Genomic DNA, 24729 nt, shown 5'->3' with positions numbered 1-24729 from the left:
TTCTACAGGACTCCTGCAACTGCTTGCATCCATCTGCAGTGCTGTGCAGTGCAGTTTCGTATACAAAATATTCCGCCCAAAAATCTACCCCTTCCAACTTCCCTTAGAATTCATTAGACCAAACAGGGTGTTTCTTGCTTCACTTGAACAGGCGAGACGGTCTTGGCTGACAGCGTCGCCAGGTGATCCATCAGTGTCTTCTACCCATACAGGTGGTATGCCGGAAAAGCCATGGAATTCTCATTTAGATTGCCAAGCGGTTTGTAATAAATTTTTGTCTGTCCTGAGACGGGAGTACATTTCCTCAGATTTACGTAAAAAACACAAACCTATAACTGACAGGTTGGGCCAAGTTTTTTCTGCCAACTATTAGTAGAGAGATTCTCCTGCCTCCCTTCAGATTTACTAACCCTGCGTGCGTGAGGTCAGCAGTACGCAACTTTGCGTGGGTTAGGGCAGCAGAACAAAAAAACTCGGGCTTAAGCCTGCCAAACCATTGCACCACATAATTTCCAGCACATCACACATGATTTGTTCTGTGCGTGCTGGGGTGAGTTTTGTTTTGTACTATTTTCATTTGACCAAAGATATAGAAATGGCAATTTTAACTGGTAGCAATACTCGCCTTGCGTCCATTTTCTCCCCCTCTGAGTGGCGACACAAGGATTACTCACATTAGCTGGGACTGTGTGGGTTTGCAGATGACAGACAAGTAGAGCAAAAGGCTAGGTTGGAAAATGTGATCTATCAGCTTTCTGCTGGTACTCAAAATTAGTCCTTTCTGGCCATTTTGGGGGAGAAGGGTGCCTTTCTCTATCCACGCTCTCCCCTTGCACTCTCATTATCACTCAAGATAGTCAAGAGACAAGCCTACTGACAGCATATGCTGTGTGTGGACATGGGTTTTACTCCCTGTTTGAGTAACAAAGCATAGGGTTTGGAGAATGGATAGCTAAATGCTTATGTATTTACATAGACGTTCCAATACATGGGATATAATAACAACTGGTTAGGACATCATTGATTCAAGAAAAAGGGAATTTCATCACATTACTAAGATAGCATGCATACTTGAATTCTGTGTGGTCTCCTCAAAGGCAGTGAGTCTTGACAGTAGCGGCATGCAGTCACACTCCCCCTGTGCTGCTGTGGAACAAAACCGTGGTTATTACGTTTTGGGAGCACGGATAAGGGTAACACAATGAAGCCACCACCTGGATAAGGGCATAACATATCAAGTCTGATAATCAATCCAGTAAGTGGCCTACCAGGGTGCCCCAAGGATGCCCACTCGCTAGACTACTTCTGCAGCATACTTACTGCCTGTGTTCCAAAGTGGAATTGGGGTGGGTTTAATATGCTGAATATTCCATCCATTTATGGGTGATTAAAACTGAATAACATTCACATACCCTTCCCCTCCCAACAACAGACACCCAGTTAGGTGGGTGTCTGTTCAGAACATTAACCTTATTATGCACTGACGCTTCAGCGCTTCTGCTATTATGTTGACAGCATCTGCTCTTACACACAAATGCAATTACTCTGTACCCTGTTGTGTTTTGGGTGGTCAGTGCTTCAAGGGAATGTAAAGTCTCCCGATAATCGCAAAAGGCCAATAACACAAATGTGAATGCTTGTTCCACTTGTGAGCCAAACCATCCTGGTTTGGTGCGGTGAGCTTCTTCCCAACTCACACGTAGCCCTGAATCCAACGGAGAAGTCTCGCGATGGCATCTTTTCTGTGGTTGCATCGTCATCCTGCTCCTCATCTGGAGAAAGAAGGGAGGAGATTTGGGTGTAGAGCGGAAATATGCATGCAACACAGTAAACCTGGGGGCTTACCCCCTCCACAAGATTAAGATACAGCAATGTCTCTCTAAGGAAATGCTCTGAAGTATAAAACATAATCCCCAGTTACATTTACTTTGAGGGACAGCGGGCGGATTCATAAGCGCAACGCACCAGAACTGGCTCCTGGGTTGTGGGGAGGGACTGGGCGTCTACTTGGATCCCAGTGCTGCATCATCATAGCAAAGAACGTTTTGCCCGCATGCCATATCTCTGTTGGAGCAGCAAGCCTTTCGAAGTTAGACTCAAAATCATAGCAAAGCTGCCTGTATTTTTGGAGGCACTCCAGAGCAGATCTTCGGCCATAACCAAAACCCTCCAGCAATGCAGCGAAAGTCCTGCATTCACGCAGGGCAAAATCTGAGGGCATGTGATGAACCCGGAAGGCTAGTCCCCTCAACTCCATGAAACGGAGGAAATGGTCCAGCTCTTCCTTGCTCCACCTTTTCCCCGCCATTTTGAGACTTATGAGACGTGTTGTGCGCATGTGCACAATCTCAGCCAAGTTCCATTGTTAATTGGTGTTCCTCCTAGTTGCATCCATACTCAGTCGCAACGGTAACCATGCAAAAGATACCTTAGACAGCATTACAGACAAAGAAGGAAGATGGTTAATGAGAATGCTCTGCGTCTTACCAGAAAAGTCTGGCTCCGCCCCTTCATGCGTGGGTGGAAGACCCGCACGTCTCCAGTGGTCTGTCATCTGGCAGTATTCCTCATGTGCTCCGCGTTCCAGCGCATCAAGCGACTGGCCTTGCATGGTTCTTAATGCGTTAAAATCTCTGCACAGTTGCCTATAGCGCGCAACGCAGCTTTGTGTGGATCTGCGCGCATAACCAAAGTTGTTTAGAGCGACAGCAAATTCTCTGAAAACGCGCATGATAAAAGGCCTGGGGCGCTCAAGGATGGCGCTAAAGGTCAGCTGTCTCTGCTCTAGGAAACGCAGCATGTGGCGCGTCTCGGCGCGCGTCCACCCCCTCTGCGCCATGGCCCACGGCTTTTCCTACCACAGCTCAACCTTGGGGGAAAAAAATTGGCGTGGCCATGAGAAACGCTGAATGAGACGGGGGCACTGAGGGGCGGAGGCTACTGGAGTTGCCTTAGTCCGCTCTGTAATGACGCGCCCTCGTTCCCGGAAGTGCCCACTTCCGTGTTAATAGATTGCGGTGCTTCAGCACCGGAAACCATGCCCTGGGCAAAACCAGCACCTCAAGCATCCCGCATCATTTGCACGGTTTGTTCAACGCTTAAACTGCCAGAATGTCTCCTTCATCTCTGCCCCACAGAAACAGCGAGGAGTCCTCCTTCCTCTCAGCACCAAATACTCACCACCATAAGAAAGGGGGGAGAGGGATATCCAGCGCTGAAATCCCTCCACCTTCCCCACGCTCCACCCTAACAAAAGTCACCACCGCAGAATACCCTGTAATCCTCACGCAACACTTTAGCTCTTAACCAGTAATCACGTCTAGATGCAGGATGGCCGCTGATAGGAAGTGATTAAGGGAGGAGGTTTGCAGCTTTGTACTCTTTATTTGGAGATCAGGGAATGAGTGTACAAACACCATCCATTGTGCAAGTGTCTTTGCCAAGTTTCCTTTGAAACGTGTTTGCATGTTCATTGTCTCGCTTGTCAATACGTGTTTTTGCGGTTGCTTGAGAGCCTCGTTCTATCCTTATCTTAGCTTGTCTATACTAGTACTTGTGCATCTTTGCTTCAGTTTAACCTCCAGGTACTAGCTGGAGATCTCCTGCTATTACAACTGATCTCCAGCCGCTACAGTTCATATCACCTGGAGAAAAGGGCAGCTTTGGCAATTGGATGTTATGGCCTCGAGGTCCCTCCCCTCCCCAATACCCGTCCTCTTCAGGCTCCACCCCCGAAACCTCCCACCAATGGTGAAGAGAGACCTGGCAACTCTCGGCTGTGCCCACCATGCTGTGTCAGAATTTCAAAGGTGCCTGCAGGCAAAAAAGGTTGAGGACCCCTGGCTTAGCTCTTAGCTTTTGGGACACATTGTGGAGCAGTAACAAACCAGATTGCACATCTGAAGTAAGGAAACCATCTGCATATTAGCATCTCTTAGAAAGAAAGGAATGAAGCCCCAGCAAAAGCTCTGCATGCAGGATCATGACCCGGCCGAACAGGTCTTAGCGTCCAGTGCGGGTGTTCTGGTTCCAAAATAAAGCCCATCAGGATGAGCGGGCTCTTATGCAAGCGTCCAACCTGGCTTCTCTAGGAGACAGGTGAGAAGGAGATAACATGTCAGCTCACCTCCTTATGCATTCATTTCTGGCTTCAACTGTACGAGTCTGTGTTTGGCCCTGTAGTCTTGGTTAACAGGGGGAGTGTCTAGGAGGGAGATTTAGTGTGGGAGGATAATGTCGACTGTTCACAATTTAATTAACAGGACACACCTGGGCAGCATAACTTAGAGGGAAACAGTCCCATGAATTTTTTCTTTTAAACAAAATAATGAAGGCAGTACTTCCATGAGTGCTAGACATTGTTGAGACTAAATTTAAGCAGAAAGTTACATGCATCACCTAGACCTTTCCATCTCCAGCTATCACACTGGCCGTATTTTTGGGTGCGCGTCAGATTGTTTCTGGTCTCATTAGCAAGTTGAGCTTGGACGGTTATTGATGGCCAGTAAATAGTTCCAGCAATGCGCCTTGTTGTTGAAACCCATCTTAACTATGGTTTTTCTAAAAAAATTATTTCATAATAACCTTTCCCTTCTCGCCTGACCAAAGCTCAATAGTTGAGGTATAATATTGCAACGTGTAAAACATATGGGAATCTGCTTCCAGAATCACGAAATAACCAAAATGTATTGGCTGTCAGGATTCTGACATTGTCTTAGGGCCAACATACCGTTTCTGTTTATTGCCAATGGTATGTTGGAGACAGTGCACTGTCCATATTGGGAGCCGTGACTGATCATTACCTTGTGATGTGCATATTAACCGTCAGTGCAACCTAAGGCCTGATGGTACTGGCACACAAAATCGCTCCCAGCCACTCGCCAAAAAAGAGCCCGTTTGGTTGAACTGGCTAAGACGCCACAAACAATTGAGTATGGCCAAAGTGTCAGCGGCTATTACGGGAAAGGGTGGGGAGGCTTAATGTGGTCAGGCTGTAATCAACATCTGGTGGTACTGACAACAGTGCTCCGATTGGCAGTGTCCCCAAGACGCGCAATGGGTGCAGAGGTATTCGCCACCACGCACTGTGGCCAGAACATGACTGGGATGTTTCGGCATGCATTTCAAATATTGTCTCATGCAACTAATGACAACAGCAGCGAGGGCGGTGTGAGGTGCATGCTAGTTGGCAGTTGCCTGTGTGATGTACCTTTTGTTGTGGGGATGGATTGATGTCTTGAGAAAAGGCCACGGAAGAAGAAATTGCACATCCCTACTGTAGAATATTTCACCCATTTCCTGCATGGTCCCCCAAACTACAAACTAGCACCACCTTACCCCCTCAATGTTTCCTCTCCAATGACCCTCGCAACCAAACTATCAAATCTCGAGGGGACTAACCTGGCTGTCAGAAGCAGTATTGTTACTGAAAACCATGAACACTTGAAGATTGAAAGTTTTATGGGGCTAAACTGAAACAGGAATGTGATCAAATTGAAAAGTTAGGGGTTGACAGCATTACCAAAGGCAGGCAACCCCCTGCACGAAACAAGACAACTTAACAATTGAGAGCCCAGACATGCTGCAACGGGTCAGCGTGACAATCGTTTTGGGCATCTACGTCCTCAGAATTTCTGCGCGGCCTCCAGCGCTGTCAAACGCTCCTCGATGGTTTCGACTGCGTGGTTTTGCAAAAGAGAGAGAGATAATTGTTAATGCGTTTGGCCCTAACTTTGAATGCAGACAGCAGCTGGAGTGCGACAAACCCAGAATGGCGGAGTCTACCAGAGTGCTATGCCCAGCCTTTGACCACCCCGGTTGCTAATTACCCAAGATATCGTGTGGGTACTGTATGTCAGTGACCGATGGCTTGTTCCTTTACCACAATTTATTCCCTGAAAACTGTTTGGGCACATGGTTGATCAATATCCATCAAAGGATGAATCACGTTCAGACTTTCAGCACTTTGGGGACAGAGGAAGAACCATTTAGCGACGATGTTCCCTCCGCATTTCCCAGCACAGGAAATGTACCCATTAACAGACATGGTTGATGTGGGATCCTCAATGGCTGTCATCTACCGCTCATACCCAATACATAGAAGTTCACATCCAAATTGTTACTGCATCGCTATTATCGCGAATAAATTTTCCATTAAGTTAATCAACTCTCATCATAAAAACCTTTACCGAGGTGCTCGTGAGAAGGTCAAGAAAGTAGTCATGTTATCACAGAAATAACTCACCTGAATTATCAAATCTGTCCTCCATCGCCTTAACCCTCTTTAGAATCATGTCCAAACTCCCTTGCAGGTCTTCATCTGTTGAATTAGAGTGGCAGAAAACCCAAAGTTAGGACGCATTCGAGATTTCTCAATTCTTTCAAAGCAGCGTGCATGGTTTAACTGCGATCTAGAATAGTATCCAGTGTACATCCCTAGAGCTGGTCATGTTCTTGTATCCCCTTGTAAATTTCAGTAGTTATCACATGCACCCAGAGCAATGCGTCATGCCACAAACGCATACTTGCTCTTTTTGTGAACGCATGGGGGGATACTAGTGCAATTGCTCCTGCTTGCCCAACCCTTTTTCCGTGCGCTTCTATAATCTCATACTTTTCTCAAAGCACTCTCTTGATTTACAATAAGAACCCCTAACAAAAAACACAAAATAACCATTTGAATACCTCCAATTCGCTCTTGTGTGCCCATGGGCACCAGTAAACTGACCAAATGTGGACAAAAAAGGGCGGCAAACATGAACAGTGATTTGTGCTGGAACTATGCATCTAAATCTCATGTCTAAAACATAAGATTGATAACCACCCACTGTTCAGCTGCCTGTAAAGCACATCATAAAGTCATCATCTGCACCGACCACTCACCATGAGTCCTTGCCAGGGCGCAGGCATCAGGCGTTCCTGGCGGTGGGGGCTCCATCCCATCATCACTCTCATGATCTGCAAGTAGGAGAAGTTTGGATTATTGATTGTCAAAAGGCAAAAAGGGTAGAAGTTGAATTGCGCCTCAGACAGAAACAGAACAATTCTCCCTTAGCAATTTGGCTGTGTTGAGCAAAAGAACGCTTCTACAGAGCAGGGGCTCAGGATGTTATGTGGACTTTTGCATTGGCACACCAAACCCAGGACACCACAAGGGAATATTTTTGCCATTGTGTCAGCTGCAACCACACTCAGGGCCTCCTTCACAACCTCCCACCGACCTGCAATACAAACTTGGAGTTTCAGTGACAGCTCAATTTGTGGTTGTCACTTCTCCACTGCATCCGCACATTATAACTTCTGGTGGCGACCAGCTGCACGGGTTTAACTCAGCTCACTCACCGGTCTCGCTGTCAGAGCTAGGAGAGCGAACATCACTCATCGTTAGAGCACTGGCCAAGGAACGGTACCGATAACGTGAGCGACTCCCAGCATGCCGACTCTCACCCTCTCCGGTCATGGAAGCACACAGCTCTGTGTACTTTTTCAGGCATTCCTGCGCTGACCGCCGCCCGTACCCCAGGTTTTCAAGTGACAGGGCAAAACATGTTAATTCGCGAAGAGCAAATTGCCTCGGGGTGCGATTAAGCTTGAATGAGAGTTGCTTAACCTCCATGAAACAGAGGAGGTGGCGCAGTTCGTCCTCGCTCCACTTTCTGGAAGCCATTTTGTCTCTGCCCAATGCGACCTCGCGCATGCGCGAGTTCTCGCCGTGCTCTCGCGGTTTTTATTAATTGGCACAGAAGTGCGACGGCGCCGAATGCCAGTCGAAGCATGCTCCCCCGCCCCCACCCCATCCTGAAGTCCCGTGCTGTTCTCTCGAGAAGGAGAGACAATTTTGGAATTTGGGAGACCACGTAGTAACGTGCTTTTGTAATAGGGGGGGAAATTTCCCAATGATTATCTACTGACTCATGAACCCACTGCTGTGACCTTTGGTGGGTATCACTGACACTTGGCCCACAAATTGTCTTTTGAGAAAAGCATAAGAAAACATCCGTGGCGAATGCAAGGCAGAGATTTTTTTTTTTGGGGGGGGTGAACCTCATTCCTCACAGTATTGTGGTCATGGTTTGAGATTTTTAAGGTGAGAAAAAAAATGGTGGGGATGACAGAGGGACAAGGCTGGGGTGACAAGACACGGGGGCAACATATGGTTTCTCGACTGGGCAATTGTTATGCGCAAAGTGTGTGAACGCCTCATTGACAAACAGATTTTGTAAATGATGGGGCAGAAAGCCACTGATACAAGTGGAAACGTGGTTTCCTGACATCCTGGCAGGAGGGCAGGTGGAGAAAAGTTGGAACGGTTCTTCCTTTACTCAGCATCCCGGAAAAAACACCTGCTGGTACTGAGATATCCCAATCAGGTTCTTATGTGCTGTTGTCATGTCATGTAGGTTGTAAAGGATAAATTTATGTCAATGGTGGACATTCTTGAGCAATGGTGGGACCATCGGGCACAGCAGTCAGTTGATTATGTGCCTAATTATCTGCACCAACTGATTCCCCGCAAAAGAGAGCACGTAATAACAATGTCCCCACATCAAGATTTTAGCTCTGCTAATTCCACAGAGGATATCCCTCAGCATCAGCACCATCGAACTCAATTGACAGCGAATATTGCACATCTCCAACCTTCACGGCCCCCCCCCTAACGATCACCAGCCCTTTAAGTGAGCCCAAATTTGTGTTTTTGTGGAAGCCACCAGTATGCACTTATTGATTCTAACAAAAGAATATTCCATGTCTTAAGTTTTTGTCTTTCATTGAAAAAACAGTTATTAACTTTACAAAGGGTGCATAAATAAGTGCAGCAAAAAAACCATAAAAGTGCAATCTTGACAACAACACAACTCAGTAAACATGAAAACAATGTAACATCTAACAACAATGTGGTCGCACAATACAAAGAAAAGTGCAGTGCTTAAACATCCGGTCCTCGACCGTGCTGATGCGCCTCCAATGTGTCCAGCCGTGCATCAATGCGTCCAACTGTTGAAAAATTCAAACAATGAAACAAATGAGTGGGTCGCTGGGGGGCAGTTTGTTCTGAACGCACCAAAATAACCTCTTCATATCAAAAACCAAGGGTCTGAGCGCATCTGTAACCATCTCTAACCAATCAGAGTTAGATTCCTATTGTATTTATAAACGAAGTAATTTGGACATGGTGAGTAGGTTGGCAGCCATGGATTATATTGCAGGAAATATTAAGTAGGCTAGGAAGGCTTATAACAACTGAAGGGTCTACAGATCTGACTTTTGCAACATGCGTGGCATGTTGCCGGAAGGCAACATGTGCATGTACATTTTCTGATAGCTCCAAATTCCCACATGAACAATGGGTAATGACTAACCAAATTAAAAAAATGGTTTTTGGAATAAAATTACAATTATGCATGTCGGCAACACACAGTTCATTGTGGTTAAAAACGCTATTAATGTTTTACTGATGACCGATGGATAATCGTCAGCAATAACAAAATTTAGACTGCGCATTCGAAGGAAACACCATGCCCGCGAAAGTGAAGTACCTACGTGAATGCTCCAGTCGCTCCTCCAGGACACGAACCCTTCTCATTACCTCCCTCAAAGCTGATGCAACACTGCCGTCTGTGGATAATAAAACAGAAAAATATTAAATGAAGAGATCATACATTGTGAAGTTCAGTAATGCCGCACACGTGGGAGAGGTTGGTCATTCTCACATGGAGCCTGCGCTGTGCCCTAGAGCATTTCCCCCCCCCGCTCACTTTCCATATGCCAATGTTTGGCCGTGGTTGAAAGGCATGGGGGAGCGACCAATCGCTCTCCAAGCTTCTGCTTGAGTTTGTACCTTTTTCCAAGTTGAGAGTGGGCAAGCATCATGAACTTAATTTCTTTTGGAAGTTTGTCAGCATGACCATACTCCGCCCTGAACATTTCCAGTCCCGCACTGAAAAAGTCCAGTTTTGAAGCATCAAGAAGATCCGGTGGGGTATGATCTAATGCGTATCTGGTGTATGGGACTCATCACCGTGATGATGGTTGATGAGGAGAGTTCTTCCTTTCGCATTACACCCGGCTTGTGCCGGTCATGCGAGCAGGAACCGCCCGTAACCCACCCGTACTGGAGGCTGGCACTGCCCTTGGCCAGAAAGGGAGCAAAGGTTGTTTCACCCCAACTTTCAGGATGAAAAATGGGAAACTGTCCGATAGACCGGCCAGCCCATTGTGGATAACGAGAGCCATGAATGAGCATGGAGGTAAAGTAGCTTTCTTGGAACTGGTCACAGCACCCAAAAAATTACAAGAAATTGTGAGTGGAAGATCGCTTTAAGTTCTCTAGGCCTGGCTACAGAACGCGGCGTATGGGATGACAGCAGCCTGGGATAGTAGAAGTATGCTGAGACTGAAATGAATGGGCATGATGTGTAAGGTCAACACGCGCGGCTAGTCCAACGATACAGGTGCATTTGCGACAGCCCTAGGATTGTATTGACAGTCCATTTGAATTACAGCCGTCATTGCAGTTAAAGCAGCATGTGGCGTGGCTCAGCCTCCCTGCCTGAAAGTGCATCCCAAATCTTTTTTTGATATAATGTTTATCCAATAAAAACAGGGTGTATTATCTCTTTTGGCTTTGCTGCGCAGTAATTTGTTGTCATAATGGTAGCTATGATGTGACAGTTCTTGATCTGGGGTAATGCTTGGCCATGGTGGCACGTGTTCCGCTGTTTCCATCAGTGAAGTTTGAACTTGCTGGGTAATCCTCAGCAATTATATCTAAAGCAAGTGACAATGCTGCACATTAAAATTGAGCGGCTTGCATTTTCAAAGATGGCATTTTGAAAAGGGAGCAGTATGTCTATCAGATCACCTAATGGGGACAAATAAAGTTTTGAGTTTTATTGAACCTTTGATTTACTCACCACTATCTCTAAAACGCGCAACAGCACCTTCCAAAGGAAGCTGATGCTCCGCATCAGGAAGCTCCTCTGTTTGTGAAAAAAATACAGTTATTTGTCATGCATATTACTGGAAGGATATTAAAGCAACAGCAATTTTCTATTATCCCATAATTATCCCATAATCCTATAGAGCTCCTCGCTGCTTAAAGCAAATAGGAAAGTTACATTAATCTTTACTCTCCTAGCTCATCCAGGCTACATGAAACGCATACGCAGTGCTCACAATGCTAACCATGGCCAGCTCCATGACCGTAATGCATGCCTTGGGCTTTTGTGAACTGGCAAACCCATCTGTTTCATCTAGCTTCCCACTCAGCCCATTTTTTTTTTTTTTAAATTCAAGAGCTGAGAGACAGGGATATCGAAAATATAACTGAAAGGATTTTAGTGATCTCCACTCCCTCAGTTAATATTGTGGGGGTCGACAGTCAATTATAGCTGACGGATCACCGTCAGCAAATAAAAAGAGGCGGCGTCGCTGCTCTTCCCCGCTCAAAGGCCGGCTTGCAATTATAATCTAAAAGTTAAGAAATTGCGCATGCGCGGTTATCACACATTGAATGTGCGCATCAAGGCTCGAAGTTCCAGAAAGTAACTGAAGCGCGCGGTTGCAAGCAAGCCCATGCGGGCAAAGAATAAATTTTTGGAGGCATCCCATCAGACCGACTAAAGAATTTACACCTTCCCCCCCCCCACATACTACTAGAAAAAAAAAACCAAACAAAACGGGAATTTTCACAACCAAATGATCAGTAGCACCAAAATAGCGAGGAGAGTGTTGCTCTGCAGATCAAAGAGATGCACATTTGCATCGCAGTTGGTTGGTGGGGCAATTACGCATTCTCCAAAAAAGGAGCTAAAGACTAATTATCACTGCGGCGCTCCCCCAGGCTAACCCTACCTTGCCTAGACTGCTGATGATCGCCGTGCATAGGTGGCCTTCCAGAGGCGATCCAGTGGCTGAGCATCATTCTGTGCTCCTGGCGCTCGGTGCTACTGCTCCCACGCAACTCCCGGTCGCCCAGACTGAAGTTTTGCTGGAAGTCAGCACAGAGCTGACTGTACCGGGAAAGGCAGTCCTGTGAGGACCGCCTTCCGTTTCCCAAAATTTGGGAGAGGACAGCGAACTCTCTTAACACGGCTAGGCAGAAATCCATGGATCTATCCAGGAAATCTGCGAAGCAAAGTTCCCTGTACTCTAGGAACCGGAGCATATTTACTGTTTCCATGCGTGTCCATCTGCGCTGCGTCATGGTTGTTGTGTGAATGGGCAGGGGGGAAGAGACCGCGCGGTGACGCCCTGGGCGTGGTTAACTATGCAAATAGAGGAACCCCGTGGAGCCCCCATCAGCATTAGCCCCAAGACCCACGTGACCTGTTGACTAGATCTTGAGGTGTCCTGTGTTGGGATTGTATTCTGCAGGGTCACTGTTTCATTTTTAAAATTAGCAAAAAGTGCGTGAATGGGTAAGATTTCATTGTGCAAGGGCGCCGGTGCACTTTTTTCAGGAGCAATATGGGTGGCAAGTTTTTGCATTTGTAAAAGTTTGGAAGAAATAAAATAAATCATGCAACACACTGGCAAACATATCCTTTTTAAATGCATGCCTTTTGATGAACGTTCAGAATGCCAATTTGAGGCAATGGTGAAGGCTGGAAGGCCCATTGACGCGAATGACAGAGTTGAATAAACGTTGACTTGCATGCTCTCCAAGGTGACACATTGGCCGGCAACAGAGTTTCTCACGCACATGTGGTATGTTCACTTTTCAAGTTAAAGGAAAAATAGGCTGCATTGGCTAAAAAAGCCGCCCTGAAACACCTCCCTCGGTTCCAGAGGCAAATTGTCAACATGGGGAGCATTAATCCACTCCCAAACACTATCAACGCGGTCACCTTGGCTGTTAATCCCCCCCCCCCTAATACATTTTATGCCATCCTAGAGTCTTGCACTTGCCTTTTTTTACCTGTCATTTCTAAGGATGTTCTTTTCCAGGTGGACTTTTAGGCTGCCATGGCCCAAAACAAAGCATCACAGTGTATCCAAGATGTGCTGGTATAACGTTTGTCATCTTTCATGACCCTCCTGTCTGGAAAATTCAATGGTACACAAATGCACTGTCATTCCTTGCCAACAACAGAATAGTTGCACCAAGCGCCCCTCAATTCCAAATGCAATGCAAAATTTCCCAAGCAGAACGCAAGTCTTTAACCATGTTATACAGGGAAATTTTCCAATGAATCCAGCATTGGAATTTATAAAGAGGAAAGAGTGCGCTCTCCCTGGGCAGTCTTGCAAAATATGCAGCGGGGAGTTATTCTTAATGGGATTAGTACTAAAAAGCTTGAAATTGCAAATGCAATCCCCAGCTTTATGCATGTCTTAAGTTTTGGAAACATTGTGCCCCCCGCACCGCAATGGAAACGGGGGCGGATGCACACTGCCCTCCATGTCCCCTAGCCCATGCATCCCTGAGTTCCAGTTGACGTCTGCAAATGAGAACACCCCCTCCCCCTTCCCCTCCCCAACCAAGGGGATGCACGCGCATGCGTGGTCGATTTTTTTGTTTGCCTCCCTGTGGCCGCTTAGTGGCTAAGGCTTAGATATGTCCTCCAGGCGCAGCGGGGCACGAGCGCTCAGGCCTCCAGTGCAGACGCAAAATGTTCTGTATGCTGCCAACAGAGATTGTGTGTACAGTTGGAAGGGGGGGGAGTGCAAGTTGGAAGGGGGGGAGTGCATGAAGTGTTTGCCGCCGCACTATTGGTCACTGATGGAGATAAGGGAGGCGGATGTTCAACTGAGGGCTCAGATAAGAGAAGGCAAGAAACAATGTGACACAGCTGACTAGTCTAGCTATATGCACATGTGGACAAAAAGCGAATATGTTCTGTCAGAGCTTGACTGTAACACAGCAGACACCCACTTGAAGCCTAGGAAAAAAAGATGTGTGGTTTCCCAAGCATTATTTTTAACCAAAACCAGTGATTGCGCAAAGTCACCATCACCGGGGCGCTGGAGCAATTTCTCCAGTCAACATTGAATTGATAGTATGTATTGTGCTCTTCTAAGACATCTGAACATTCTTAGACATTACAAGCAAAGTAACAGTATTGAATATTGTTTCAGAGGTGGTGGCAACACTTGTCACCTTCTGCTTATGAACAATGCTTTGGAACACAATGCTATATAGTTGTTTTCTAGAAACCGAATATAAAGCCTGCTCTCCACTCTTTGCAGAAGTAGAGTCAAGGTGGTGCCCATTAGACTGCATATTGTCACAAAGGGGAATAGACGGAGTTCAGGACTGGTTATACCTTTGGAGAAGCTGGTTGTGTGGCCTGTGGTATATTTCCATCAATTTTAACTCTTTCCCGCAATTGGATCAATTCCCCCTAACAGCAGTTCCCTAAGCTTTCCCCACAGCAATATCAAAGCTTCTAATCAAGTCAGAGATGCAAGTTCAGTTCTGAAAACCTCGGTAACCTTTCACTGGTTGAATATTTAAAAAATGAATTCATTGCGGTTGAGTGAATCCTTTTTGTCCCACATACTACAGAAATGGCTCCTTGTGAAGTTGCTTAGAGAACTCTCTAGAAAAGGTTGGGGCTTGTTCTCCAACCTACTTTAACTAGCTGTATGTTTCTTTCCAGTAATCTCCCGCTGAGCTCGATATGTGCATCTGGATATAATCAGACCGTCTTTTGTAACCGTGCTCCACTAAATGGAATTATCTCCCCGCGCCGAACCCCACCCTCTGTAGTCTGTAGAGCAGTTGCCAAGCCTGCATGAACCCCACCACCGTACCTCCCGTTCTGCAAGCCCAACCTCAATGTTACTCAGAGCACCACAAATTTTGTGTCATGGCAAATGTAATTTGCCAATGTGGAGGAAAAAAATCCTGGTCAACCAGATCCTTCCCATGAGGCGGTAGACAGCTGTAGAAGTTCCACTCCCGCATTCTTGCTTAGCCAGATCTTCACACAATCCCCTGTTGGTGGCACAAAGAATTAAAAAGCCAGGGACTACACATGTTGTGTAAGTGGTGGACAGAGTTGCCCAAGCAAACCACCTCCAATTTCAGATTGAATGACACCGTTAGCTAACAATGCCGCAATTTTAGGATAAGGCAGCATTAAGTGAAGGGATGTTGAGCACAGTAAACAGGACAGCAATGGAAAAATGTTTTAATGAGACAAAAATGACACAAACAGGCAAACAAAATGGAGCACCACCTCTGAATAATAAATCCCAAAAACAACCGACCGCATTACAGAAGGAAAGAACTTAATAACCATCTAATGAAAATCTGGGCAGCCTTCAACGGAAGGGATTGTCGAACTAACATAGATATCAATGTATGCATATGAACCGTAGGCATCATTGCGTCTTGGCCTCAACCGCCGCAACTCTCTCTTCAATGCGCGTCTCTGTTGGGAAAACAATAAGGAAAGTTATTGTTAGTTGGTAGGTTGACATGCGAGCACCGCAAAACAGTATTCACACGGCAGTAATGTTCCAGCAGACGGCCGCTGTAGTCTTTGTTGTCCACAAAAGGTTGAATGACACTGTTCTACACCAGCCCACTTCGTCGGGTTATCAACCACAGCAGAAAACGTCAAAGCTAAGGAAGCAGGGATTGTTAGGATGAAAGAAACCGAAATAATACTAACCTGGCGATTTCATCAGTGTTGGCCTTGAAAGGCAAGGTTCGGGAAGGTTGAGAATAGCTTTCCCCCCAATTCAAATGTCATTGTTTAACACGCATGACATTATATGTAGTTTGTACAGACCTTGAAAAAATTTGCTAAGAAGCTATAACCAAGCGATGTTTCCCCCTTATGTTTGGCCCCTTGTCAAAAGCTTAAATGTTGAACAGTTCCCTTCTCGGTAAACCCTCAGGAGTACTGGCGCAATGTAACCGAAATGATTATTACTACAGGTCAGCGCAAAACACACAGCGCGTAATATGGTAGAGCCATAACAGCGAGCCTCAAGCAAGCGTCTCAGTGCAGAGGGGGGGAAAAAAAGAGTGGGCAATCTTTTACCTGTTAGAATAATCTGTGTCCTACTGGTCTGGTGTTCAAAAAACAAATGAGCACTGGTTGAGCACTTACTGAAAGTTTCCATGGTCTGCTCCAAGACACGGACTTTTTCTGTCAGCTCCTCCAATGTGCATCCATGGTGTCGTCCTGGAAAGCAAAGACAAGCGAGAGGTGACTTGTTTTAGGAATATTATTGGGAGAACTCACAGCAGAACATCTCCCCCACGACGCATTGGATAGTGTTACAACACTCCCGTCGGTTAAAGCGGTGCTAATTTGTGGAGCTACAGAAACGCTCATCGCTGTAACTGCTTTGGTGATTCAAGGAAGCCGCTCCTAAAAACAGCAAACACTGCACAGTGACAGGAGAAAGATCACATTGAACCCTAATCGGGAGGGAGTTCCCAACTTGTGGACGTATTAGCTTATAAGTAAAAAAAGGTATGCAAGCATCGCAGTCTAACCTTGAATTGGTGCTGGTGGAGGTTCTAGTCGCAGCAACCTTCTGTGCGCTTCCTGGCCCTCCGAAATCTCCTCATCTGCAACGGGAGAAATAATGAGTGAGCGCAAATGTCATGAAACCTTTCATCTCACATAATTGCATCGCATAAAGACACCAACCCTACTATCCCAATCATGGCAATAAAGCCAACCCTCGTAAGTGTAAATGGCAGTAAAAAAGACGGTGTTCGCTTTTATGCTGCCACCTTAGTGTCAACCATAGAGCAAATACTCAGTACTGCAGTAGTTCCACGCAAGCATTGTTAATCCCATTGTCCCATGGCATAAATCTTCCTTCTCACCGTGTGTTTAAACCTTTACATTGAACCTTTTTTTGAGGGACCACCCAGATACTGTCTGGTGTATCTCTAGTAGGATCGCCTGCCCCGTCTCCAAAAAAACCTGGAGACTGAGGCGGTAGTCCTTGAATAGGGCAGGGTTTGTAGAGTAGAAAAGACCATAATGGAGGTTACCTCCAAAAGTAGGCCTTTTCCTGATGAACTGATCTCTGTCTGCTGTTGTTCAGTTGTAATAGCATTAGGTCTTCACCCACCACCTGGAGGCTGGCTTTCCCAGGGAGGAGCTGAGAGCTACTCTTCCCCAGCCAATTTCCAAACAGTCAAAACAAGCTGAAACCGTCCCTGCAGAGTAGAGCTTCTACCAGGGGAGGCTTATTGCCACAAAACACTAGAGTTGGTTGTTACACACACACACACACACACTCAGGCACTTGGATTTAGCCAGGAGACCCAAAAATGGTCAATCAAACTGCAATATAAAGTCAATAAGTTTATTAAATAAAATGTGCTCATAACAGAAAGGAAATTATTTGTGAGGCTGATAGCATAAAAAACAAGAAATGTTAGCAATCTGTAACATCACAGCAGCTCTTTAAGTTTCATGCAAAATAGGCAAAGTTTCCAAGACAGTAACAAATGGAAGGTTTTTGTTGATTTATAGTTACCAAGAACCAGGTTTTGGTCCTAACACGCAGAGCGTCAGTCCTTCCTGGTTGGCAAAAGATGATGATCGCTGTATGTATTTGTGTGTGCATATGTCTCTATTTTTAAATGAGTATCTATTTAAAGATGTCTGCAAATAGCTGGAAAAAAATTTGTACTGTAATCTTTCCTGTTTTGAGCTTTCCTAAGGGTACTGCAGCCCTGACCAGGATGGCCAATGCCAGCCTGATCTTTGCAGATCTCAGAAGCTAAGCAGGGTGAGCCCTAGTCAGTGTTTGAATGGGAGACCGATGATTACCGTGGCTGCAGTAAAGAGGAAGGCATTGGCAAACCTCCTCTGTTGGTCTAATGCCGTGCAAACCACTGAAGGGGTAGTCCTAGCGCTTTCCACGCACTTGCTGTAAATCTCTATTCTTTCTATGGGGAGAGGTGGGAAGCTTCATGATCACTATCCATTCCGATAACTAGTCATAATGACCTTTCTCATCAATGATAATGTCCACCCCCACTAAAACCTGCACACCAACCGGAGTTGGCAACCTTGAGTTTGAAGCTGGAGATCCCAGGGAATCCAAAGTAATCCTGTAAGAAATGCAAGCTTGGCCAATTGCACAGTGGAACTGAACTTCTGTCCCTCAAACCCCACGACCTCGATCCCCACCCCAAGTACCTCCCGCTTTTTTCAAATGGATACTGGCCAGCCCCCCCCCCCCCAGCTTTCAAAAGGGACAGCAGAGGTAAAAGAAGGAATCCTATGACCCGTCCTCCTCACTTGCGGGTGGGTTTTGTGGTAAGCCCGGGAAGGGCACGTGATCAGTTGAATTAGCACCCATGTTATGCAAGAACGTAACGTAGATAAATGGTAAACTGCCACACACGTACCTGTTTCGCTCTCTGAACTGGGGGGAGGGGCGGGTCCCATAATGGGAGCGGTGCTAATGACCCTCTCAAACAGGAATGGTCGGTTCCTCAGACAGCCAGGATTGGACACAAACACGCTGGAAGCATCTCTGCGCATGGCAGCCCTCATTTCCAAGTATTTATTGAGACACTCCTTGGCAGAGCGCCGGGGATAACCGAGGCTCTCAATGGCCACCGCAAACCACCGAAATTCCCTCAGGGCAAACCGACGAGGTGTGTTGTGTATCGTAAGCGACAGCCCCCGCACCTGCATGAAGCAGAGAAGGTGGCGCAGCTCGTCCCGGGTCCACCTTCTGGCGGGCATTGTTTGTAACTGAGACCTCGCGCATGCACACTCGTGTCCCGCTGAGCATATGCAAACGTGCACACAGGCTTCACTTCCCGTTTGGGGATCTGCTATCTCAGTGAACACCGACACCTACTGGATGATTAGTAAACTGCAGGTTTTATGGTAAGAGTGGGCTGGACCAGGAGGCTTGAAAGCAAGATTGACGTGCGAGAGAGGGAGAAAGCCATTAGGAAGCAAGCGCTTTTTTTTCAATGAAGAATCCAGCATAACGCGGGAGGTAGAGAAAACCCGGTCATCATGAAAAAAACATTTAAACCGTTTCCGCCCTTACTCTAGACGGAAAGCGGTGCCATGAATAAAACCCCTGTGAGTCTGGAATGAGGCGGGGAGCCCTGCAGGAACAGAGAAAGATATGACTGCATCACATGGCAAAGTTGGCTGGATCCAGGGCTGTTGTGCCTCAGCTCCGAGACCTGGAATTTGTACCGGGACAAAAATGTTGAAATTGTTTCAAAAGTGTCTTCAGAGCATCCCCCATGATCACGGTGGCCAGAACTCCTTCCAGGATGTTGCCTGTAGATCTGTTGGCAGAAAAGGCTGCCCTGAGGGCAAATTCACTGGGGAGTCCTGTGAGATTCAGATTCATTTTGAGGGATGCCTCATTTTGAGGCATCAATAAAAGCTTGGTTACATCTCTCTCTCCTTTACAATATATTTTTTCTGCATAAGTCACTGATTATGTCCAATATTTACAAGTATGGAGAGAGATTTCAATAATATGGAGGGGAAAATAAAACCAACGTGGTTCTTTTGTTGTTGGCATCAGGCAGTCGTGGCGGCTAGAAAAGAGAGAGTTTGCCTGAAGCACCAGGAGCTTCTGAATCTCTTCTGCAAGGACGATGAAGCCCTCATCTGTGCGGTCTGTGACCAGTCCCAGGAGCACAACGATCACAAAATCATTCCTGTGGAGGAGGCTTCCCAAGAATACAAGGTTGGAAATCGATAAAGTGGATGATGGTGGGGAAGATCATGTGTGGGATCCTTTCTAGCTGCACTCCTGGGTGTCCCATGACACTTTCTGTAGGGAAACGCCTTGGGCCCAAACGGGGAATTACCACATTTCTTTGTTGCTCGTCTCCTGGCTTGGCTACTCCCTTCCTAATTTCCCTCCCCTTGTGCTCAGGGGGTGTCGTTGGGATGTTGGCACTCTTCAGGGCTGTCTGTGTTGATGTCTGGCCGTCTGATTGTCCTGCCAAGACACCAGGGGGCAGCAGCCTATTGGAAGAAGGTTTTAACTATTCCTCCCTACATGGTATTCTTCACGGAAGCAAAACGATTTGTAAAAGTTTTTTCCCTATCTGTCCCCTCCCTTATTTTTTTTCCTTTCCTGTACCCCTTTTTTAAAAAAAGCAAATAAATATGAATTTAACCCCCCCCCCAAAAAAAAAAATTGCTAGCCCAGAGTTGCTGTTAACCCTTTGCCCAGGGGTTGCATGGGGCGGGACTTTTTGCACTTATATCTAATTTGGGCTTTGATGACAGTATTGCTTTATGATTTACGGTATAGTAAAAGGAGGAAACTTCAAGTTTGGGACTTTCTCCCCTCCAGGATCAGTTCTGCAATTGTATGGATATTTTGCGGGAGGAGAAGGAAAAAATTCTGGCGTATAAAGCCTGTATAGTGAAGGAAAGCCAAGACCTGATGGTAAGTGTTCTTATTGCTAGGAGGTGAACAGACACTGGAAATGTGCATTGGGGGGGGGCGTGGGGAGACACTGAGTACAAAATGCAGAAAAGTCAAGCAAGAAGGTGGTCCCTTCTCATTCGGAATGGCCTGGTTTCCCACAGAAAAGTTAATGAAAGACCACTTACAAAGAACTGTTGTGACTATTAAGGTGTCAGCCCCTTGCAGTTAGCCTGAACTCAGGCTCCTGCCATGAGCAGGCCGGGGGTTTGGCATCACGCCACGGCCTTGGTTCTCAAGCTTTCAGCTTCTGTGTACAGTTTCATTTCCACTGGTTATCTTGAGTCTATGATGTTATGGCTTCTCTCCCTGAAAACCACTATCTTGTGGTGACTTCACTGCTTTTGCTTTCCCTGCCTAGAATGCTTTTAACCTGTAAACCGCAGACCTAAAGTTATTAGCAGCCTAATGTCAGGCTCAGGCGTCTATCCCTAGCATTCCAAAAGCGCACACACTCAGGCAGGTGTGATCCTAAGCATTGCTACTTTATTAGGAGCAAAAAGACAGATTACAGAAGCTGACTGCCCTTTTGCTGCTAATAAAGTAGCATTACTTAGGATCACACCTGGCTGAGCATGTGTGCTTTTGGGATGCTAGGGATAGACGCCTGAGCCTGACATAAGGTGAACATCTATCCTCTTATAGCTCTACAATAAAAAGGGTTCTGGAAATAACCATAGTGTCTATGCATGGGGATGAAAGATGTGAGAAGCTGCAGCACATGTTTAAGTTTTGTAAAGTAAAACCACTCCAAGAAGAAAATAATGCAAAGATAATTCCCGTGAACTTTGGATGGGTCCTTCTGAATCTTTCTCTTTTCCTACCCAATGTTGATGCGATCTCTGGGAAAGTCAAAAGTGCCCTTCTGACAGGAGTCTCCTAAGGTCCCTCTTCCCACTGCAAAGACTGGCTGTATTCTTCTTTTATTCTTTCTCCCATCTCAGAAGCAAACCAAAGGAGAGCGGCAGGAGAAAGTGACCAAGTTCAGGCAACTGCATAAGTTTCTGGATAAGCAGGAGAAGCTTGTGCTGGCCCAGATGGAAGAGCTGGAGAAGGAGGTGGCAAGAAACCGGGACCAGCACCTGGCCAAACTCTCTGAGGAGCTCTCCTCTCTGGACAGCCTCATCCGGAAGATGGAGGAGAAGTGTCAGCAGCCGGCCAGTGAACTCCTTCAGGTAAGAGTGTGGCAGGAACAGCCCAGGCTCCCCTTTGGGAGAAGGCTGCCTCCAAACCCTTTCTGTGCCTCCTCCTGCTCCATTTCATTAAAGGAGGATGGCTGTGGGTGGCGGGGAATGCAGCTTATACTGTCGAAGGCTTTCACGGTCAGAGTTCATTGGTTCTTGTAGGTTATCCGGGCTGTGTAACCATGGTCTTGGAATTCCAAGACCACGGTTACACAGCAGCTTATACTGGTTGCGTGTAGATAGGTGTGCAAAAATGCACACGCACACAAGAGGAAAAATAGGTGGTAAAGGAATGGCATCCACACAACTATTTCTGGCACCACTGTGCTTGCTTCTGCTAATCTGGCACATCTGTGCAGATGCAATGGCATTTGTGCCCAGACCCCCCCTTTCCCTGCTGATCCATGTGGTAACACTGCAGGGGAAAGGGGGGGAGAGAAGCCCTTTAAAGGGCTTCAAGGTGACAGAGTCTGGCTCTTCTCTCAGTCGCTGTGGACACCATCTCTATCCCCATCAGAGGGCTTTTCTCAGGTTTTACAGAAAAGGGCAATGGCTAGATTGCTATAGCTTTGTAACATAAAGATCTGCTGCACTAATTCCTAGCTTTTATTTTAGAGGATGTAAAGTGCAGGCTGTACATTTCTAGTTATAAGTCTGCAACAACAAGAAAAAAAATATGAAAGCTGGGATCGGTATGTTTAGGGTTGCCAAACTCCAGATGGTAAAAAAAATAATTCCCGTGCTAACGTTAGCTGACCAAAAGAAAGTTGGACAGCACGGTGGCCAAATAAAAAAGTATTACAAAAAACTCTTCTCTGTATAATCTCACTTTTGCTACTTTGTAATATATTACTGCATAAACAAACTCAAGCAGACATCAAACACTTAACATAGTGAATGGCATTGACTAATAGTTGTAACTAAAAACACTACAAGCCCTTATACCAGTGATGGCGAACCTTTTAGAGACCGAGTGCCCAAACTGCAACCCAAAACCCACTTATTTATCGCCGAGTGCCAATGCGGCAATTTAACCTGAATACCACCCCACCTTCCCTTCCCGCGGAGGCTCGGTGTCCTGCCCCGCTCCTACACACCCATGGAAGGCTGGAGCAGGTCCTGGGTGAGGGAGAAGGAGCTGGGAGAGGAAGGGTGAAGGGGCAGAAGAGGCAGAGCAGCCCAAGGAAGGCCAGCAACGCAGCGGTGTGGCTCAGGCCCACCAGCCAGCTGGGCAGCGTGCAGGACGGCATGCAAGGGGGGAAAGGGGGGAATGGACAAGGGCCCAGAAGCCTTCCCCAATCACGCACCAGCTGCGAAGGGGGAAGAAGGGAAGGGGGACAAGAAGGGGAAAAGAAAAAAGAAAAAAAATGCTGCCCCGCTGACTGCTGCCCCCACCCAGCCAGGCCCGCCGCCAGCGAGGGAGGGAGGCGCCCCAGAGCCTCCGCCTGACTTCCCGCCTTGCGGCTTACCAGCCACCAGCCCTGACTTCCCGCCCACACATGCCTAGAGGGCGCCGGAGAAGCCGGCCATGCCGAGTGTGGGCGCTCGGCTTCTGTTCCCCGCTCTCCCACCCGCCTGGCCGGCCGCGCACACTTCAGCGGCGGCAATGGCGGCAGCTTCTGTAGGAGAATCCGGGGGCCACTGCCAATGATGTCGGAGGTTCCCCACCCCTGGGCTACAGCCTCCCCCATCCGGGGCAGGGCAGAGCCGGAAAGGCCAGCGGCTTGGAGGAACCGTGCGTGCCGGCAGAGAGGGCTACGCGTGCCGGAAGTGGCACGCGTGCCATAGGTTCGCTAACACGGCCTTATACTGTAGCCCTATTTGGGAACTGTACGGTGCCAACTTAGTAGCAGTATACCATGTGGAGAAGAGAAATATACACGTGGCCAATTCCTGCACTTGCTTAGGACACGAAAAGGAAAATCCAGTTGCTAATCCCTTTCAAACGTCTTCATCAGTCACCTGTAATTAGGTGCCAGGATGAAATCAACCAGTAGAAGCTCCACTATCCTTTCGGAGCAATGCTTCTCAGCAAATTGCTTAAGGCCCTGAAGGCCTAGAACTATCAACAAGAAAAATCAACTATGTAGTGTCCAGACATAATAAACCACTGCATCCATATACACTGCTGGGAATGCCTTTGCGTCCACAGGCGTCCACAAGAGCTACAAGTCTTAATCTGAGGGCTTCCTGCCTTCCATGTGAGGAAAAATCCCTTTGTGAAAGGAGCCACTGTTGAGTTGTCAGAGTAGATCACCCAGTTCTGCTCTAAAATGACTCCATTTTGTTGACATTAACCTCACGAAGATTTTCTTCCACTTTTATGGAGATGCCCCCCAGCTTCTGAGTGGCATCTGCTAGCTGGACCCAGGAGAAGGGCCAGAGTGCAGAATCTCCCAAGGTCTAAAGGGGTCTTCCTGGTGTGGCCTTTTTAGCAACCATTGAGGTCTCTCTTCTTTCTCTCTCTCTGTCTCTCTCTGTCATGTTTTTTTTAGGATGTCAGAAGCACCTTGCAGAGGTACGTGGATCTTTCTCCTTAACCCTGTTGACACTGGGAGGGGTCTGGGTAGCCTGTGGAGAATGGGCTCCTTCAGGGTCATAGCTGTGGGCCAAATAAAATGAACTGTGGGGAATGGCTCTGTAACAAAAAAAGAGGTGCAAAAGTACCAGAGGTCTGGACCACTGATTCAGAAAGAAACAAAAAATTACCAAAGTGTGCACAATTTATATTTAAAAAGTAAAAAAATACAAAGGATTAATTTGTCGTTTACAAAATTGCATAATTGCACCACAATATATCCAACAATTCAGCAATTCTCAGTTGCAGTACAAATATCAGTTACAAACATCATGTGGTAATTCTAAGCAAAAACAAAGAATGGAACACAGACAAGATGCCGGCTAGTTCCTGTTGCGAATCTTCATCAGTCCTGAACTGCCATTGAGTAGAAGCGAAGATGTTTTGCTTCGATGTCATACGGTTTTACATATTATGATCCCGCTGTTGAAATTCTGGTCTCTAAAGTGGTGCAGGCTTATTGTTCCAAACCTCTGGTATTTTTGTACCTCTTATTTCATGTTATTCAGCGATCCCTTGTTCTCTTCTTTGTTAAAAAAGAAGGAAGAGCCCATT

The 24729-nt window shown here is 46.7% G+C and overlaps 1 protein-coding gene across 1 annotated transcript in view; it reads left to right on the top strand.

Annotated features, from left to right (window-relative positions):
- LOC130492578 (E3 ubiquitin-protein ligase TRIM11-like) overlaps nt 1–24729 on the top strand; it is a 56834-nt gene that overhangs the window by 18527 nt on the left and 13578 nt on the right. Inside the window, exons 2-5 of the mRNA XM_056866339.1 lie at nt 19453–19659; nt 20278–20373; nt 21357–21587; nt 24092–24114. Coding sequence (XP_056722317.1) covers nt 19453–19659; nt 20278–20373; nt 21357–21587; nt 24092–24114 — 557 coding nt within the window. The remainder of the gene's footprint in view (nt 1–19452; nt 19660–20277; nt 20374–21356; nt 21588–24091; nt 24115–24729) is intronic.

Source organism: Euleptes europaea, chromosome 1 (genome assembly GCF_029931775.1).
Source record: "Euleptes europaea isolate rEulEur1 chromosome 1, rEulEur1.hap1, whole genome shotgun sequence".
Lineage (NCBI taxonomy): Eukaryota > Metazoa > Chordata > Lepidosauria > Squamata > Sphaerodactylidae > Euleptes > Euleptes europaea.
This window is presented reverse-complemented; position numbering and strand designations above follow the sequence as displayed.